The 21317-nt window shown below is 39.6% G+C and overlaps 2 protein-coding genes across 2 annotated transcripts; one reads left to right on the top strand and one right to left on the bottom strand.

Moving 5' to 3' along the window:
- The first annotated feature begins 2326 nt into the window (after positions 1 to 2326).
- LOC310931645 (large ribosomal subunit protein eL22) lies at positions 2327 to 5725 on the top strand. The gene is made up of 4 exons (XM_083894866.1): positions 2327 to 2377; positions 3187 to 3294; positions 3961 to 4085; positions 5533 to 5725. The coding sequence occupies exons 1-4, from the start codon at positions 2366 to 2368 to the stop codon at positions 5672 to 5674; spliced, it is 387 nt and encodes a 128-aa protein (XP_083750992.1). The 5' UTR covers positions 2327 to 2365; the 3' UTR covers positions 5675 to 5725.
- A 1922-nt stretch (positions 5726 to 7647) lies between these two features.
- Positions 7648 to 21110, bottom strand: rcc2 (regulator of chromosome condensation 2). The gene is made up of 13 exons (XM_083894470.1): positions 20999 to 21110; positions 17890 to 18129; positions 17320 to 17413; positions 13600 to 13743; positions 12024 to 12155; positions 11837 to 11925; positions 11143 to 11257; positions 10489 to 10655; positions 10188 to 10368; positions 9061 to 9166; positions 8852 to 8924; positions 8647 to 8724; positions 7648 to 7779 (listed from the first exon to the last, which is right to left on the bottom strand). Exons 2-13 carry the CDS (start codon positions 18088 to 18090, stop codon positions 7675 to 7677), a joined length of 1485 nt encoding a protein of 494 aa, XP_083750596.1. The 5' UTR covers positions 18091 to 18129; positions 20999 to 21110; the 3' UTR covers positions 7648 to 7674.
- Between the last annotated feature and the right edge of the window lie 207 nt (positions 21111 to 21317).

The following is a 21317-nucleotide window of genomic DNA, read 5'->3' on the forward strand; positions in this document are numbered from 1 at the left end:
AATCGAACCCTGAAAACCTAAAAATCGTGAGCCGTCTCAGGTCATCACAACATTAACCAAATCACACCAATCACACCAATAAATAATATATAAATACATAATACATTTATTTTCAAACGTCAAACCTGCTTTGACTTAATATTTTAAAAAATTAAAAATCCTCAATGTCTTCATTTATTCAAATTTCTCTGACATTCATTTAAATATTCGTCTGTGCTCCTGCAGATTTGCTTCGTGGTAAAAAACAAAACAAACAAAAAATAAGTTGTTTGAAGCGATGAGTTATTTTATAAGTGATAAAACAATAAAGTCATCAACATCAGAAAATAAGATAATAATCAGAAAAACTTTCTCTTTACACAAAAGTCATATTCAAGATGTTGCAAAGAGGGTTAAAGATAAAGATAACGTAAAACAATGATAAACAAGTAGAAAGATTAAAGTAAACATTTAAATCTAGGATTATGTTCACGAATCAAAGAAAATACAGTTAACTGAACATGACGACGTGTTAGAGCTGAAACAATGACTCCAATAATCCACGACTATTTTCAGGATTAAAAGCAGATTTCTGATTGTTTCAGCTTCTTAAATGTGAATCTTTTCTTTGTTTCTTTGCTCCATAAAAACAGAGAAATCATTTAAAGACGGAATCATTCTGTGTTTGTGGACAAAACAAAGACGTTTGACAACATCACCATTTCCACGTTTGACAAACTCTGATCAATGTTTTTTAACATTTTCTGACGTTTCATCGACAAAAACCATGAAAATGAAGTGATTTATGAAGAGAATCGTTAGCTGCAGCTCCACTACAGTGGCCCTGAAGGCCAGATCACCAACACACAACGGGAAAACACAACAACGTCAACTGAAACAACAACTGAAATGCCCTGAATCATGTTGTTACCTGATATAAATCTAAAATTGTCTGAATGCAAACTGAGCACAAAGCTGCAGAAAAAACACTGTGTGGAACATTTTGATATTTATTGAGTGTTTTATTTGACCTCAAACATGAAGGTAAACATGTTTAATATTTCTCCAACAGTTTCATTGTCACTGAACTCAGGGATTTTATATATTATTGTCCAAGAAAATAATAATAAATAACATAAAGTACTTTAAAGATTACAAAAACATTCCATTGAATATCATAACGTCTTTTGTAGACGTGGCAAATAAAGCCAACTTATTGTTATAATGACTATTATGGTTCATATAATGATCCTAAAATATTAAAATAAACTGCAGACTCTAACATGACCATATTATTAGGATCAACAAGGAACAACAATGTGTTAAAAGTAGTTTTATAACAGATTCTTTCACTAAACATGTTTATCTTCAACTCTAATTCATGTGTTCACATTTATCAGTGACTTTATGAACAGATAGATACATTCATGTGTCCATCGTCTCTTTTACTTTTGTGCTCAATGGGAAAACTGCTTTTTGGGCCCCATCAGTATTTTTTCTTGCAGTACCCAGAGTGGCCACCAGGACAAAATTGTCTTCAAGGCAGAGGGGGCGGAGCTCTTACGTCTATGATCACGAGTCCGCGCGCTGGTTTCACTAAAACACTTCGTTGTGGCGACAACCTTCAAATATTGTGCTCAATGGGAAAATTGCTTTTTGGGCCCCATGAGTATTATTTGTTGCAGTACCCAGAGTGGCCACCATGGCAAATTGTCTTCAAAGCGTTGTTATAATACATCCATGTTTCAAATGTACATGGATGCAGAGGCGATTCTAAAGTCTGTAGGGGCCCTTAGCAAAAATTCCCAGGGGGCCCTTCCAACCAGTGTTCATCACCATTGTGTTATAGATAATCTGACACCAACGAACAATGTATGAGTTCAAAATATTTTTTTTGTAATAATTGATATCACATGAAAAAACCTTGTAATTAAAAAGTATGTGAGAATATAAATGTAAAGAACAATAAAATACTGTAAATAGCTTTTAAAAAAAACTATATAAACTTAGTTAAAAAAAATTAATTACACTGTAAATAATCCTCTTCATTTTCCAATTTGCAGAACGATAACTTCACACAGGTTAGATTGAGGTGGGGCCTCTTTAGGGAGGTTTCCTACTGAGATGTCATTGCAAATCGCCCATTGTTTTTCAAGGGGGACGGGGAGGCGCCTGGTCACTGCACATTTCAGTAAAAACAGCCCCAAGCAGTTGCCTGTATTTCCTGTTCACAAGCTGCGACTCTGGATGCAAAAACAAACCAAAATACTTTTGTTAATCAACCTTAGATGTGCGGATCCATAGATCCAATCGATGACTCCGTTTTCGATTTGTTACCGTGGCGCATGCGCACTCTGCGCTCTTCCTTTCCCCCTGCTTCTCCGCCATGGCGCCTATTGTAAGTACAATCGCGTGTGGGAAAAAGCCACTCAAACGTGTGTTTTTGTGACGAGTGGGAGTCAGACAAAGTGTGAGCGACGACGCGAAAGTCCGCGTGTGACGGCGCTGATGTTAGAGCGGGGCTCGGACTCGGTTTCCGACGTGTTTTAATCCGAACAACACGCAGCGGAGCTAACGTGTGGCCTTTCGACTGTTAGCTTAGCAGCGGCGTCACCGTCACGTTGTTGTTTCCCACAGTTCACTGTGTGTATGTACCTTAAAAAAACATGAATTATAACAGTACAGTTGATGTATAGATGCAGTGAACGCGACTGAACACTGTTCACGTGGTGTCAGCGCGACTTATTGCACGTTTTCATGAACTACAATCACTAAATCCTCTATAAAAACGCCTTATAATAATCATCTGGCGTTATATTGCTATAGCCAACATGTTTTCTGAACCATGGTAAACAGAAAATCATTGTATCCTAGACCGTGTATTTTCAAATGCACTAAACTGAATTTGTGATTCACATATTGCACATATTTTTTCATAAATTGCTGGCTCACTCATCCCATATCAATTAAGGTGCCACAGAAATGGCTGTAGAAGTAACACGAAAACATCATATAGACTGTAAATGGTTTGTCATCGTGAAAAAAATCACATCCCCTTACCATACGTCTAGGAAACAGTGATATGGAGGAGATGTAGCGCATGTGTTCCACCAAGATCAGAGCTGGTTTCAGAGTCGTAATAGTGTCAGGCATGAGTTCAGTCCTGTTTTTAACTACTGCTGCTTTTCCGTGTGTTTTGTGATTCAGAAGAAGCACACCCCCGGTAAAGGTGGTAAGAAGAAGAAGCAGCTCCTGAAGTTCACACTGGACTGCACACATCCCGTGGAGGATGGCATCATGGACGCTGCAAACTTTGTAAGTTCAAATGTGCACTTTGTGACTAAAGTGATCTTTTCTTAGGATTGACCTCATGCCGCTTTACCAGGACATATGGAAAACCATACAAAAAGCATCATATGTGGCGTATAGGGGTAGCAATAATCTGGTAGATTCCCTGTGAGCTAAAACAAGTTAAATTCTCAATGGAGTTTGGTTTCGGAGAGTTTCCTGCTGGAAAAGACTCTTTATGTAAAGCAGAGAACGTATTTTATCTAAAAATTTAATATTAGATATTTCTATAACAATTGAATGCAGGGTTGTAATAGTTTTGGATTTTCTCATTCTTTTTATTTCATTTTGACTTTTATTTACTTATTTTTAATAATTTTTATTTAAAATGAGTTCGTTTTAATTAGTTTGTAGAGCGGGTTTGCTAGTTTTTATTCTTTGTACATGCTTAGTTTTAGTGTTCTATAATATGGCGTTTTGCCAGGTGCAAGATTCAAAAAGGTCATAAGTATTATATGAACCCAAAAGTATTATGATTATATGATGGATTTAATTTACAAAGATGAAAACTGAGCACATTTTCAGTAAAAAGAAAAATTGGAGTTATTTTTCGTTCACTATGATAACCTTGGGGCAGTGTCCTAACAGGAGTAGCATTGTTAACCTGTGTGTGTGTGTGTGTGTCCTATTCAGGAGCAGTTTCTTCAGGAACGCATCAAGGTGAACGGAAAAGCCGGCAACCTCGGCGGTGGCGTGGTTTCCATCGAGCGGAGTAAGAGTAAGATCACCGTGTCCTCTGAGGTTCCCTTCTCCAAAAGGTAAGACGCTCTGTGGACTTACAGCTGTCTATAAAACTATGTCAGATTAGGCTGTCGCTGCAGTTCGAGACTTAGAAAGTGTGGAAATGTAATTGGGGTGGGGAAAAAAATCGATTCACATGTTGTTTCTCAATGGATTCATAAACTTCAAAAATCGTTTTTTTTTGTTTTTTTTTTTGTTTCTATTTTGAAAAACCCAACAAAACGCAAGTTTGCATTATTTGTGTACAGTTTATTTTTGTAACTTCAGGGAGAAAAAAGCAGCTAGCCTAAGCTTTTATTCATGCAAGTTATTTTTTTGTAGTAAGTAAATGTTAATTTTTGTCTTAAGTTTGCCTTTGTGTGATCACATTATCACATTATCTTATACAAACTATACTGTTTTGATGCCATAATTTGCCTTAACACACTATGCATTGTATACATTTTTGAATTGAGAGACGTAGGAATCGAATCGGTTGAATCCAGAATCGATTTTGAATCGAATCGTGAGCCACCCAAAGATTCACATCCCCTAAATGGAATTTGCCATTTGCTCCCACTCACATGTGCCATACTCTATCATCTAGTTTCCTCGAATTGGCAACCTAATTTTAAAAATTGACAATCTTCTTTTGAAGACCTGAGACGATTAATTCTCAGGTCAATTTATACTCCTGCGTAAAGGGCTCTACGTAGGTTACGCAGAGCCCTCTGCGTCGTCTCCGACTGCACAAAATATTTTTTAAGTGTCCGTCACTCCGTCAAGGGACAACGGAGACGACAAGGGCTGCGATTGGTCCTCAGGACAGGCCGAGCTAATGCTGCTCTGTACCAGCCACTGTGCGCACCGAGCGTCCACAGAGGCGGAGCTGATCACCGCCAACAACGTCACTGCCAAACTATAAAACCGTTGCATCTTGATACACACACAGCACATGTTTAGACTCTGAATGGCAAATTTCTCGCCTCAAATCATCTTAGAACTGCGTTCCAGGACACATAAAAGTGAGAAATGGCCACTGTTTCAATGTTATTCCGTTGCAACAACAGTCTTTCTCTCTCGGACGCCATTGCTCACTGTAGCCAAAAGCACACCAACCTTGCGTAGCGACCCCTACTGATCGGGCGGAAAATTGCAGTGCGTATCCTACACAGTAGGATAATGCATTACGCAGTCGGAGAAGTATAATGAGGCCATAACTCCATCAGGAAAATTTGTTTTTACGTTATAAATCCTGGGAGAAGTTGAAGCTCATTTTCATACAGACCCTTCCAGCCTTTTTTGCAACTAGCAATAATAGTCTATGTGTAACACATGTTCATTCAGCTGTAAATGTAGCACATGTGATGCATTATTGTGGTAAAGGTTGTTGTGTCAGAGATGGGGGCAACAGAATCAGTGCAGCTGTGGTCCAAAGAAAAACATAAAAATCTAAAGACGCGTTGTTTGTCAAACTTTTTGCAGATACCTGAAGTATTTGACCAAGAAGTACCTGAAGAAGAACAACCTCCGTGACTGGCTGCGCGTCGTGGCCAACACCAAGGAGAGCTACGAGCTTCGCTACTTCCAGATCAATCAAGAAGAGGAGGAAGAGGACGAAGATTAACAATTTACAATTCATCAGGTTTTGTACATTTAAATAAATGTTGTTTACAGTACAGAAGCTTGTTTCAGGTGATTTTTTTTAAAGGTCTGATAGTACAGCAGGATAATCGGGAATGTAGAAATTCATTTCTCATTTCTCGCTTGACATCAGTCCTGATAATTTGTTTAAGTGCCACAAGGGGGAGCACTAGCAGCATATTGAAGGTCAGCCTTCTTGACTGAACTTTAAAGTAATGAATGTTTAATATTTTCAGGATGAATCAGGATAACTTTTGCTTGGGAAGGATGTTGAGAATCTTAAAAGATTGTATTTAACATCATTCATTTTAACATTATTTAAGATTGATTTCCTGATCTATAAGGTTAAGATTGCAGAGATTTAGAATGATCTTCTACCACTTTATCTGGTGTCAATCTCCACAGGGCCACATGGAGACAAATAACCATACGCTCACACAGTAGGTGTGCTGATATTTTATTTGTAATCACCAAATTGCAGCGTTAGCGGGGCCACATGGTTGGTGTAGTGGTTAGCACTAAGACCTGGATTCACTACCAAGAGTGTGCCAACTAGAGCTGAAACAATCGATTATATAATGAATCGTCAACTACTTTGATAATTAATCGGTTTGAGGGTTTTCTCATGATTAAAACAATTTCTGATCGTTTAAGCTTCTTAATTGTGAATATTTTCTTAGTTTCTTTGCTCCAGATAAAGAAATCATTAAAACTGAATCATTTTGGTTTGTGGACAAAAAAAACAACAGAAATTGCCATTTCCAGATTTGAAAAACGCTGAGCAACAAACAATTCATCGAGAAAATAATCCTTAGGTGCAGCTCTAGTGCTAACCACTACGCCAACCATGTGGCCCCACTAAAATATTAACTTAAGCTTGAATGGAGGAGGACGGTGAAAGACCCTCATGTGTTTACATTACATCTTTATTCAACCATTTCAATGAAAAAAAACAAATCAATGTAGCCCCGATAAATTCCACTATATAAAAAAAGAAAAGAATGTAGGACAGAGCAGAGTAAAACACCTGTTTTTTGTTTTGCTTTTTTGAAAACACCATAAACAGAAAGACCGACAGCACATCATTGGTTCTTTCAAGTTCTGAGCTGCTCGTAAAACTGCTTTCAGCAACTGGAATAATTAATGTGAGTCAAATGAGCAAAGACCTGGTGAAAACAGTGTGGTCACAGAAGGACTGAGGTGAGCATCCTCGATGCAAACACTGAAGACAAAAGGAAGAAAAAAATTTAAAAAAAGGAATGTAACATTGAGTGAAGTGCACTAACTCAGAACATTGTGTTCCGAAATCCTGACTGTAATCTGTGGCAGTTATACACACACGCGCTCACACACACACACACACACACACACACACACACACACACACACACACACAAACAGACACACACATGCTAGCTCATACTGCCATGTCCATTACATCAGACTGATGAGCTGATTCTCTGAACAACAGAAACAGAACATCCATAACCTGAAGAGACGTGTAGAAAAAGGCACAGGTATGGAGTGTCGTTAAACCTTTGAAAAGTCCTCAGGAGGAAAAGACCCAGGGACTCTGCTTTAGCACCCGTAAATGTGACTAAACAACGCTATCGTTTCAAATACTGCGGCAAAAACAACAAGAGAACGAGAAATATGAAGACGACGATGTTTGGCTGTGTTACAAAAATGGAAGTGGGGGGGAGGGGTTTGGGAAGCACGACTCCGCTGGGTGTGAAGTGCTCAGAGCAAACTGCTGCTCAAAGTGGGACGTGACGTCTCCGCTTTTAATAATTGGTGCACAGCCAGTTTGCTGGTCGTTGAGATGAGTGGATAACTTTGTGAATTTTTGAGCGTCCCCTCCACCCCCCCACATCCCAAACTCAACCATCCCACTAAGAAATCACCATGACCAGAAGGTGTTGGTGTCGAGCACGGCTGGTCTCAGCTGCAGGGGGGGGAAGGTTGAGGCGTCGCAGAGTCGGATCAGATTGTTCGGGGGTTGTACTCGGGCAGCTTTTTCAGTTTCTCCTGTTCCTGCGGAGTGTCCTGTCTGGCAATGACCAGAGAGTGACAGTAGCCCATCTCCACCTGCACCCAACAGAGAGAAAGAGAGAGACGAGCCAGGACATCAGTGTCACTTAGAAATGTCCTTATTTTTGAAGGAAAAGCACTTTTCATAAATACACTCTATACATTGTTAATGTGGTAAATGACTATTCTAGATGCAAATGTCTGCTTTTTATATATATTTATATATGTATAGAGGCCCATTTCCAGTGTTCTAATGGTGCATTGTGTTTCAAGCTGAAACGATTAATCGATTATTAATCGATGACTAAATTAAAACCAACTATTTTGATAATCGATAATCGGTTTGAAGCTTTTTTTCATTATTAAAACAAGATTTCTGATTGTTTTAGCTTCTTAAATGTGAATATTTTCTGGGTTTCTTTGTTCCACATAACAAAGAAATCATTAAAACTCCATTTTGGTTTGTGTACAAAACAAGACTTTCGAGAACATCATAATTTCCAGCTTTGACAAACACTGATCAACGTTTTTTAAACATTTTATGGACCAAACGATTCATCTTTTAATCGAGAAAATAATCGACAGATCGAGAATTATCGTTAGTTGCAGCTCTAATTGTGTTTGCTAAGGCTAATGGATGATTAGAAAACCCTTGTGCAATGATGTGCTATAGTTTCTATTCATTTTGCAACTCTTTTGATGAATAAAAGTGTGACTTTAAATGGAAAACACAAACAAAGCTTTTGAACGGTAGTGAACATTGGACAAAGGATGTTGAAGATGGAGCTGCCGGGCAGGAGGAGAAGAGCAAGACCACGGAGAAGGTTTGAAAGCTAGGTTAGGCATTTAGTCTTGATGTCGCCTGTTAATGCACGAAGTCTACGAGTGTCCTCACTAAGAATACTGTGCGTGAAAGTGTGTTACCTGCTCAATGTAGATGCCATCCAGGGTCTTGACTTCCTGGGCAGTGGTGGAGGATTTCGGTTTGTTGTCTCCGTATCCCTGAAGGAAAAAATGGCATGATTCACTGCTTTGCTCTTATGTCAACAATCGCATGTTATATAACCACCCACTCCCCCACTTCCCGCCTCCCCCCCCCCCCCCATTGGACTGATGTGTCAGGTCTTACCAGTTCTCCAAATGTGGGCGATGGCCCCCAGCTGATCGTACTCTCATCTGCAGCAATAATGATGCTGCTCTTCCTGTTCCGACACAAATATACAGTCACACTTGACAGAGTGGAAAATAAACTACTGCACAGTAATGAAGAGCTGACACACAGAAACACACACACACACACGGCAGAGAAAGAATTTAAAAACAGTCGTCATCACTCACCCACAGGCCAGGCTGCGGATCTTCCAGCCGCACAGATCCTGCACAGATTTCGGGTACATGGTGGACTCCCTGGAAGTGTTCGTCACCCCCCAGAAAAACAACCCCCCTGCAAGCATTAAAGAAAAAAAACACTGGTCAAACAACTACATGAACTACAGCAGGAGCACTTTTTCCCAAAAATCAAGTTTTAACCTGAACTAACCCAAGACACATTTTGAGACTATGCTCATTGAAGCCATTTTTGATGCATCCCGACAAAACATGGCAATTTAAGGGTTAAAACTTGTCTGACATGTATGGAAAGGACTGATGTTGGTTTAGAAAAACAACAATGTATTAGTGCTGGGCACGTTAACATCAGCGAATCACACGTTTCCATGACGACTGACCGAATAAAATGTTTACGTGACTCCTGTTTGTTAAAATGAGTCTCTAAAGTAACACAAAACTTTAAAAACAGAGGCACATACGCAGTACACAGGTACGCTGGTTCTTTGTAGCGCTGCTCTTTTCGTTTAATAAACAGACCGCTCCAGTTCCACTGTAGGCGTGCTAAAAGAGCTAACACAGCTAACTGGTTAATGGTGCCTGGATTCCGGTGCCAATTTGTATAGCCATCTTCTGGTCATCTCGTAATGTGTGTCTATCCCGTATGTTTTTCCCAACAAAACAAACATGTAACATAACAAACAAAGTATTATTGTATGGTATTTTCAGATGCTTCGCTGTCATGATTGTTTGGAGAGGACAATTTAGTTTGTCTTTGTCATACGTTTTCACTGCAAAAATCAAGTTAGTGATGTAAAATAACGTGACATCACCGTCTTGTTTCTTTGATGTATTCAAAGTTGATTTAAGGCAAACGTTTACTTTCATTTTCGCTTTCTTGATTATAAAAACAAGATATCTGATAGTTTCAGCTTCTTAAATGTGAATATAGTCAATTTCTTTGCTCCACATAACAAAGAAATCATTAAAACTGAATCATTTTGGTTTGAGGACAAAAACAAGACATTCAAGAACATCGTCATTTCCAGGTTTGACAAACACTGATCAGTAGTTTTGAACTTTTTATGGACCAAACGATTAATCGAGAAAATAATCGTTAATCTAGTTCTTTTTCTTACCCATCTCATTGACGGCGAAGCAACACTGATAACCAGCACAGATTTGAGCGGCACCGCGTCCAGGGAAGTCGAACAGTTTGACCAGCCGAGGAACCATCTCGTCCTTCTGCTCCGTGTGGCCCAGACGACCGTAACCCCCGAAACCCCAGCTGAACACTCTCTTCTGAGAGTCCAGCACCAACTACAACCACACACACACACACAAACATGACGGGTATTTAGTCTGTAAGATTTAACAGAGCAATTTAAAAGGTTGGAGCTGCGCTGAGAGACAAATAAGTGGATATATGGATTTCCTCACAGTGTGGTTTCCCCCGCAGGACACGTCTCGAACCACCACGTTGGGCACGGGTGTGACCTGACCGTCCTTGGACTTCTCGATGAAGATGGCGACGCGGCGAGGAATGAGCTCGCAGTCGTACTCGATGCGCTGGGCGCGAGCGATGAACTTCCCGTCGCTGTTGTGACCTGCAGTGGGACACGAGTCGATGTTAGACAACTAATTCTCTTTCCTTTCACCCCAACCCGTCTAGGCAGATGGCCGCACATCTTTGAATCTGGTTCTGTAAAAGATTTCTTCTTCTGTTAAAAGGGAGTTTTTTCTCTCTCCACTGATGCCTCTCGTGTTTGCTCATTGTGTGAATAGTTGGGTTTCTCTGCTTTGCATGATGTTGTCTATATACAGCGCCTTGAGATAATCTATGTTATGATTTGGCACTATACAAATAAAACTGAATTGAATTCATTCAAATCCTGAAAATGGGCAAAAGAAGCACTTGTATGAAAATTTTTTGACAATTCTACAGCCATAAAATCAAAATAAATCTCAGCAGCCTAAATATCATGACGGTCATAAGAAGGTCCACTTGCCAAGTAACTCAAACAAACACACTTTAAAAAGACAATACAGTGCGTGTGTGTGTGTGCGTGTGTGTGAGTGAGTGTTTGTACGTACCCAGCTGTCCGTACTCTGGGCAGCCAAAGGAATACAGGTTTCCTTTGCAGTCCACCACCATGCTGAACTCAGCACCACAGGACACCTTGACCAGAGGCTGTCCATTATAGGAAATCTACAGAGAGAAAACAAGACTCACAATTAACAGAGAACGTGCACCGACAGTTTGTTGACGTGAGGCCTCTGAGGACAGAAAACTTCTACTTGTTTTTTAATTCTTAATTTTTGGACTGCATTGACTATAATACACAGACATATCTTTTCAAACCATATAAAACAGTCATATTTTAAGAACTTTTACACAGTTTGGGGCACAGAATAGTATCTCAAGTATGTCCAGATAAGGTTAAAACACAATAATAATAAGTGTTAAATATATACACTACAGTTCAAAAGTTTGGGCTCACCTATAGTCACACTTTTATTCATCAAAAGAGTAGAATAGAATAGAAAATATAGTCAAGACATTGACAAGATTAGAGATAATGAGTTTTATTCAAAATAATAATTTTTGCTCTTTTGTCAAAGAACCAGCAAAACCGTGTGCCAACATCATTGCACAAGAGTTTTCTAATCATCCAATAAAAAAATAAGGACATTTCTAAGTGAGCCCAAACTTTTCAACGATAGTGTACATGCAGTATGTATTTGTGCCGACTGTGCAGCATGTTATGCGTGTCACTGATGGACTTACTGGTGCTGGGCTGAGGATGGCATCAGTCTGGTTTCCTTGGCCAAGTTGCCCCAACTTGTTCTCACCAAAAGAGTATGCAGTGCCGTCCTCTGAGGGGAAAACCATGAGCAAACGGAGCAATCAGTGTTGACTTACTATGTTTTTCATGAAGTATAAGTATTTATAGATGTTCTGTGGCTCAGCCTACCTGTGAGTGCCAGAGTGTGATTGCGTCCACAGGCTGCAGAAACAAACACCTGCTCGGCCAGGGACTCGATTATCTTCGGAGCGTCCACGCGCTTAGTGTCGCCGTGACCCAGCTGACCTTTGTCATTACGACCTGAGGAGGCAAAATAACCAAATCATTTCATTTAAAAAGGGAGAGTCGTAAACCTTATTATTAAGTACTAGTAAAACAGTACATCTACTTGTTTCTTATTCAAACAAAGTCAAAGTTGACACTGCACAGTGTTGTTATTTTTAAAAGATTAAAGTGTGAAATTTACGACAACGGTTGCCAAACAATATCTCTGGCATTTGTCATCCAGGCATCATCAAAGTCGGCGCTGCACACCCGAGTGCCCTTAGCGGGCTGACTGCCAAGTTTGAAGCCCGTCAATGGAACCGTTTGACAGTTCTATGATCAACAGTCTGACAGACAGACATTCCTTGAATTAATAGAGAGAAATGCTTATTGAGTATTGTGTTAGGCCAACTTTAAAAAACATGTACACTAGACTAACTGCAAGCTGCCGCACGTTTACTTGGCCTTAGCCGTGTGGGCATGCACCACAGTTCACACACCTGGCTAATTACCGGAAACACAAACACATGGTGAAATTCAAGCCGGTACATTTTACTAAAATAATTTTTTATGTTTTTAATAGTGCTGGGCACGTTGACGGCTGTTAATGAGTCAATGTTAACACACGTTAACACATGCCGCGTTTACATGGCGACTGACCGGAAAAAGACGCGAATGAAGTCATGTTTACGTGACTCCCGATTGTTAAAATGAGACCCTAAAGTAACGCTAAACTTTAAAAACAGAGGCACACGTATACGCAGTACACAGGTATGCTGGTTATTTGTAGTGCTGCTATTTTCCTTTAATAAACAGACTGGTGCAGGTCCACTGTAGGCGCGCTAACGGCGCTAAAGGAGCTAACGGAGCTAACTGGTAAACGGTGCCTGGACTCCAGTGCCACGGCACATAAACATGACTTCACGCGTCTTTTGCCGTCACGTGTCATGTGTTAATGCTGGCGCCGTTAACAGCGGTAGCGCATTAACGTGCCCAACACTATTTAAAATACATGTAAACTAGACTAACTGCATGCTACCACATGTATAGTTTCACTTGGCCTGAACCAGAGTTCACACACCTGGCTAATAACCCTAACACAAGGCTGACAAAAACATTGAAATTCAAACGGGTACATTTTACTTAAAGAATTGTATATTTTTAAGATAATGGATGTAAAGAAGACTTCACATGCATACAAAGCCAGAAACCGTCCAATACTACCAAGCTGAACGGGGGTAGATTGCCACCTAGAGTCGTGTAGAGGAGGAGGAGACATTTCCGTCAATAAATTAATTCTCCAACGGTTTCCTGGGACAAGGGCAATTGTCCAATTGAATGGCTTAACTGTGCTTGAAAACTTATTGACCGTTTTTCTACCAAGTGACGCAACATTAACTCTCAGTGAGTTGTGTTCACCCGTGCATCGTCTTTTTGATGTGGCTTAAAAGTACAGTGAAGACCTCTGCATGTTACTCACCCCAGCTCCACAGTTTGCCCTCAGCGGTCATTAGGAGACTGTGTGCAGAGCAGGGACCGGACACCACGCAGCTGACCTGGATGTCATTCAGACACCCGTAGCGGTGAGGACCCCACAGATTCTGGCCCAGGTTACGGAACGCAGCTAAAAAAAAAACACACGGAGACAACAGATCAGAATAACCTGACGAGATCTACTTCATACAGCGACTGTGTCAACACCAGGGGTTAATAACATTTAAAAAGAAATTACTACTGATACCATAACAATACACAGGAATATAACAAAAAGAACATTACATTGTACTCTACTGTTCAAAAGTATGGGTTCACTTAGAAATCTTGTCATTGTCTTGACTATATTTTCTATTCGTTTTGCAACTCTTTTGATGAATAAAAGTCTGACTTTTAATGGAAGACACAAGAAAAATTGTATAGGTGACCCTAAACTTTTGGACAGTAGTGTATCTGTTCTATTTTTGGTTATTTCTAATATTTTTCAATACTTCCTGGTATTCATAATTCGTATCTACTGTTTACTACCTTTACTTTTTGCTAAATCTGTGCCATTGTAACTTTGCACATTTTCCCATCTTGGTACAAAATAAGGATTATCTTATCTTACTTGAATATTATTATTATTTCCACCGTATGTGCTGAAGAAAACTCATCTCTTTCTCAGAGTAGTATGTTCAGAGTAACCGATTCACTCCCTAGTTTTTTTGTCTACAATTTATTTCTTCCAGACCCAAAACACACACCCGCTCGCTGTCTTAAATAGGAATTTAGTGTTTTGCGAGGCCACCGTCACCTTGACCACCTAAATCATAACAGTTCATTTTTTCGAGTCCAAGCGCAGATTTGTGCCAAATGTGAAGGATTTTCTCAGGCTGTTGGATAACACACTCACGAAGCAAAAATGTGTTTTGTCCAAACATTTGCTGTGTTTAAAATGGCTCTATTTACCATACTGAGAAAAACTACACTACCCTACACAATTTGTCTTGTGTTGTCCATTAAAAGTCACACTTATTCATCAAAAGAGTTGCAACATGAATAGAAAATATAGTCAAGAAATAGAAATAATGATTTTTATTCAAAATATTCATTCTACTCTTTCGTCAAAGAACTAGCAAAACTGTTTTCAGCTCTGCTAACATCATTGCACAAGGGTTTTCTAGACATCCAATAGCCTTCTAACGTCATTCGCAAACACAATGTATAATTAGAACAGTGGAAATGGGCCTCTATACACCTATGTACATATTCCATTAAAAACCAGACGTTTGCAGCTAGAATAGTCGTTTACCACATTAACAATGTATAGAGTGTATTTATGATTCATTTAATGTTATATTCATAGAAAAAAAGTGATTTTCCTTCAAATATAAAGACATTTCTAAATGATCCCAAACTTTTGAATGGTAGTGTACGTTCTCATATTAAAGTTGAGACTAGCACCTTTTAATATCCACTTTAAAAGTTTTAAAATGTAACGCCCGGAGCCTGAAGAAGAACATAAAATGTCCAAATACTTCCGGGCACTGAGTTTGTGTATCGAGTGTAAGGGCACAACAAAAAGACTGATGTGAAAGTGTGTTTAAAGCTCTGGCAGGAACAGCATCTAGACATGGTCTTTGTCTATGCAGCTGCTCCTGCCGACATCCCCAACCCCCCTTTCACTCTCAACAAAGCTGATTTATCAGCATGTACCAGAGTCGTGAAAGAAGGATGGAGCGCGGCCGAGCACGGTCTGCCCCAGGCATCAGTGTGCCTGCAGCGGGGGGGCGGCGCACACCATGCATACATATGAATAGGCATTAATGTCACAATCAATAAATGGGATCTCGCTGCGATTAACACATATGCTGCCTGTGCATATCAGACAAAGGCACATGCATACACACAATATGCAGACGTATGGAAAACCTCCATCCTTTGTCAACGCCGTCTGGGCGTCATCTTAAATCTCAACACAGACAGTGTCTAACAATTATATTCATAATCAACTATTTTAACAAATAACTGATCAGTCGTTTGACTCATTAAATAAAAAATGTTTAATAAATGACGATGTTTTCTCAAAATTAGAATTATTTATTTCAATCGATTTCTTTGACGTACACTAACGCTCAAAAGTTTGGTCTCACTTAGAAATGTCCTTATTTTTTTAAGGAAAACCCCTTTTTTACAATGAATATAACATTTAATGAATCAGAAATACACTCTACACATTGTTAATGTGGTAAACGACTATTCTAGCTGCAAACGTCTGGGTTTTAATGGAATATGTACATAGGTGTATAGAGGCCCATTTCCAGTGTTCTAATGGTACATTGTGTTTACAAATGGTGTGAGAAGACTATTGGATGATTAGAAAACCCTTGTGCAATGATGTTAGCACAGCTGAAAACACTTTTGCTGGTTCTTTGACGAAAGGGCGAAATTATTATTTTGAATAAAACCCATTATTTCTAATCTTGTCGATGTCTAGACTATATTTTCTATTAATTTTGCAACTCTTTTGATAAATAAAAGTCTGACTTTTAATGGAAATCACAAACAAATTGTCTCGATGAGCCCAAACTTTTGATCGAGCAAAGACACCAGACAATATTCACCTTCAAGAAGTAGAAAAATCGGTGACATTTGTCACAAAAGTGATTAAGAGATCAACAAAATAATTAATTAATTTAGTAATCGATTAACCGTTGCAGCCGTCGTTGATCAGGACAAGATTTAGAAGACCTACATCCAATCTAAACATCTTGGAACGACATCATGACAAACCAGTGCACGAGTGCAGCATCAAGGGCAAAAAGGCAGGTGCTAGCAGATGCTTGTCTGTCACTGAGCAAAGGTTGTTGTTTTGGTCGGGACAAAAACACCAAAAAGCTGACAACCCCACTGTGACAAAGCTGCAGGGGCATTTTAACAATTACTGCACAGTGAGAGCAGGAGACTGGAAGCTGTGGACTCAGAGCAGCACTCATTGTACTCGACTTTGAAACATTATGTGCTGCACTTAAGACTCCTTTTTACCTACAAATGCCTGTGTCTTATTACTTTGAGGAAATAATAATGGCATGAAGCTCAAATATCGTGTGTTATGAAAACCGTTTGTATGTTTTATTTTATATTTTATCTCTGATGTACAGCACTTTGTTTCAGCTAACCCAAGTGCTTTATAAACAAAGTCGGATTGGAACTGCTGACAACAGCCAAAAAAAACTGTGACTGTCACACGGTAATGAATCGAGGTGCAAGAAAAATACAGTTATTTTGGGATGTTTCTGCAAACTATTTTCTGAGGCTAAAAAAATAATCACTTTATTGCTTAGCGTGTTGTATCTCAATGTTGTATCTTCACATCACGATATGCATCATATCACCAGGTTTTTGCCAGTTCACAGCCCTAGTAATTATGCTCTGTCTTCTTTGCTTCTCTACGACAGTAAACTGAATATTTTTGTTTAGTGAACAAAACATTTTAGGAGCTAAAAAAAAAAAATAAAGTAGGGGCGACCTGCCAAAACCAATGTTTGCCGATTCCATGCAAAACAAAAATAAGCCTTGCTTCTATGCAAATGTACATTGTCGTAATAAAAAAGAAGTTGCAGAATTGTCTAATGCTGTCTACACCCAACTTTCAATGAATGAAATGGCTATAAAACAGAGCAGCTCTGAGGGACCTAACCCAGCTATTTAATATCATAACTACCTTGTTGTTTGGGCACCTCCTTTCTTCCAATCAGATCCCAGTTGGTTGCTCCAAAGATGAGCAGTTGACCTTTCACCTTTGGGCACTCAAGTTTCTGTAGAAAGGGAACAACGAGTTAATTGAAGCCATGGCTAATTATTTCAAACACTGGGTTAGATTGACAATCGAGTGCCTGGTGTTCGCTCAGATGTGTTCCATGACTATAAAGTGATTAATGGTTAAGGTCAACGAACATAGTGGTTGTCAACGTCCTTTAAATGCGTCTTTGCCCATCTCTATTTCAAATGTCCATTGCTATGTCTTATCAAAAACTTAAATATAGTCTGTGGTTAGTAAAATACACATGTGCAATGAGGAAAAACAAACAAACAGTCCAACCAGTGGCCACTGCAACAAGAGAATATTCTCTTTTAGCTACACAAACATGAGCAGATAAGAGAAGAATTAATTCACTATCTTGAATTCCAATTCCAATCCAGTATTCACCTATTCGCCTTGAGAAAGAAAACAAAACATGTCATGATTTCAGTTTCCTTCAACTGTGATTTAAACATAGAGCCTAATACCCACTATTTTCTCTTTGATGTCGTCTGGCACAGTGACGGGCTGCAGACCAGGCTTGGTGGCAGGCCGGCCAGGTTTCTTGTTGTTCTCCTGCTCAAAGTCAAAATCGTCATCGCTGCTGAAATCCCTCTCTTTCCTCTTGGCGCTGACCCTCTTCTTCTTCACGCCGCCGTTTCCTGAGATGTCTGTCACCTTCTTGCGTGGCATTTTTTTTTCTTCTTTTTTTTTTAGATTAGAAGTGGTTTTCTGAGAGGAAGAGGAAATGGACGGGGTTTTTAGACAGAGTGCAACAATAATGAGTCTAATTGTACGTGCAATCATACGTGCATCACGATGATAAACAACTCAAAAATAGCTTCAGTAATACATCTGAAAAATGCAAATGACAGTCATCCATTTCTGCAGAACAGAGAAGTTATTGGATATAAAAGATGTGCAACAACAACTCAATGCATTTCGACATGTCGATGTGACCAAGATGGCTCACTGAAGTTCAAACCAAGCATCAGAATGAGGAAGAAAGGTGATTTACATAACTTTGAATGTGGCACAGTTGTCTGTGCCAGGCACATTGGGCTAAATTATCTCTAGTTTACAGAGAATGGTCAGAAAAGGAGAAAATTACCAGTGAGTAACCAGAAAACCACACTGCACGCCACTTGCTTTCATGTATCCCTAATAAAGTGGTCACTTGTCAATGCAGACTTCACGTGACTTAACTCTCCTGTTTGCGTTACACTGGCATTCACAATGAACAATAAGAGTTCACTAGAGTTCCTCTGAACTCCGCACTGACTTCCATTCATTTGGACAGGCCATATAACCAAAGCCTTATCCCACACCGTGACCTGCAGTTAATGCCTAATTCTGACCTTAACCTGACCACAGTCATATCTTAAGCCCAACCTTAACCACAGCTTAGAGAAATTTGCATCTGCAACATTATGAGGGTCGGGTTGTGTTTTTTTACTAGGAAAAAAGACTTAAACTCACTCATAACGCATTATAGATTTCAACCAATGTGGGTTTTTATGTCGTCAATATTTGAAATGAATATGGTGCCATTATTTGGGGGCCAGTTAGTTTGGCACATTTTCTTTTTTTCTCCCTGATAAAACACTTTAATAATAGAAAATGGTACACAAGATTGCTCAACTCTCAATTATGAACGCGTAAAACAAATCATCAAAAGATTAGGCAGTTGAATAGACAAATAAAAATCACATTACTTAGTCTAATAATTGTATGATGATCGGTTACAGCGTGACTGATCATTAGTCTACCTTCTTCGTGCATTCCCTAGTCCCTTGGTTCTCAAACCGTGGTGAGAGTCCTCTGGAGGTACTTGGAGGAGAAATAGTGTTCTACTGCATATACAAAATGCATTCATTAAATGGGGTTGGCACCAGCGCCCAACGAATAATAATTAGAGTCAACTTATCGCTCGCTCCATTGCATTTATTTCACTATACCAGTGTGTGAAGTATAATATACATGAGGATGAGAGAGCAAATGATCTTATTGGGAATAAATCTGCCGCCTGTGAAAGGTCTGCAGCTGACTTTGCTCAACCCGTTAACACCACTGTGCTATGTAACAAAGGTGATAATGGTGACAAAACAAAACACTTAGAAATAGAAACGTAAAAAGTATAAAGATGATCAAAACACAATATATGCCAACAGATAACATGGTCTAAATCAGGGGTCTCAAACTGGCGGCCCCCAAATCAATTGCATGTGGCCCGCCAATTAATATCAACTTATAATGAGTTTAGAGCTGAAACGATTAATTGATTAATTGGTTTGAAGCTTTTTCATGTTTAAAACCAGATTTCTGATTGTTTTAGCTTCTTAAATATGAATATTTTCTTTGTTTCTTTGCTCCACATAAAGAAATCATTAAAACGGAATCATTTTTGGTTTGTGGACAAAATAAAACAGAGAACAAACATTCAGACAGAGATTTCCATGTCTTTTTCTCAAGAAATTGGCCTTTTTTTGACTTCACTGGCCCCTGACTGGCCAAACTAGAGACTCTGTGGCCCCTGGGTTATTGGAGTTTGAGACCCCTGCTCTAAATGCTCAATTTAACATGAGCAAACGTGTATGCAAAGACGCATTTAAACAGGAAAAGGGTTTCTGTAACGAACAGTTTGAGTAACTCTATCTTTAAGAAAACGGGGTCAATGACTGTAGCACTGGGTGAAATTTAGCTCGGCCTGTTTACACCACTGTATTTTAACATTGACGATAACGAGGGCTCACTATTTTCCCAGGTGGTACTTGGTGTAAAAAAGTTTGAGAACCGCTGCTCTAGCCTCTTACCCCGACCTCGAAAAAAGTCCTGAAAAGTTTTCAGAACAAACTAAAATGTCCTCACAACGATGTGTTTTTCTAAAAAATAAACTACATTTATCCTCACAGCCCAATAAAAACTGCTTCTGCCCCTTAAAACTTACTTTACTTGACTTTGCCCTCGGTTTCCTCTTTAACAATTTACAGACCATTAAAGTAGAGACGGTGGCTTTAACTTCATATACATTTTCTTTCGACTGTTTGGTCAAAAACAGCGTCAACAAACCAACAAAACAGCAACTAATTAAACGCGTACCGGCGTCGGACTACGAGCTAGCAGCCGTTAGCCTCATTAAGCGTACGAGCTAACCACCGTCGCTCTTTGTTCACATTATGCTCGGGGTAGCGAGCTAGCCGACGTGCTAACATCATCGGTAAAGTTAACGTTTCGGTCAGACCGTAGCGACACAAACGACCCCGGTGACGTTCGGATTTTCTAAAAATAGAGCGTCAACCTTTGACCGCAGACTGGAATAAAAAGCTCGGGCTTTAATGTGCAACATTAGCGCAGCGATAGCCGGCTTCATTGTGCTAACGTTAACCCCCCTCTCCTCGCCGCTGAAAGCTAACAGGCGGTCTAAATAAAGACGCCAACGTTACATGAAACGGTGCCACAATAAACATACAAAAAAATAAAACTTTTCAGAAATGTTCACGAAAATTGCTTTTTTAGAGTTCGACACACGTGCGAGCCGTGATATTTAACAACAGATGTTTGTTTGTAAATTCATAAATGGAAGAAATACCCAAAAATGTACCGGCGATTTCCTGATTCAGCAGCTCTCTCTCTCTCTCTGTCCGTCTCCGGTTTGATTGATTTGAACAAAAGAAGCTGCAGTCTGATTTCACACCACGTGGTTTACATTTACTATTCATACAGGAAACCCAGCATTCTCCAAAGCCATCCAGCAGGAGGGAGGAAGAGGAGCGAGCCCAGGAGGAGACACAAAAAGTAACACAACTTGTACACAGGATTCTACGACAACTTCTGCGCGCGCACACGCACGCGGGTCTGCTTTAAGAAAAGCATGAAAACAAACAAAAACACAAATGAGTCACAAAGTGTGGGTTAGTGAC

Source organism: Microchirus variegatus (assembly GCF_963457635.1).
Source record: "Microchirus variegatus genome assembly, chromosome: 9".
In the NCBI taxonomy this organism is placed as follows: domain Eukaryota; kingdom Metazoa; phylum Chordata; class Actinopteri; order Pleuronectiformes; family Soleidae; genus Microchirus; species Microchirus variegatus.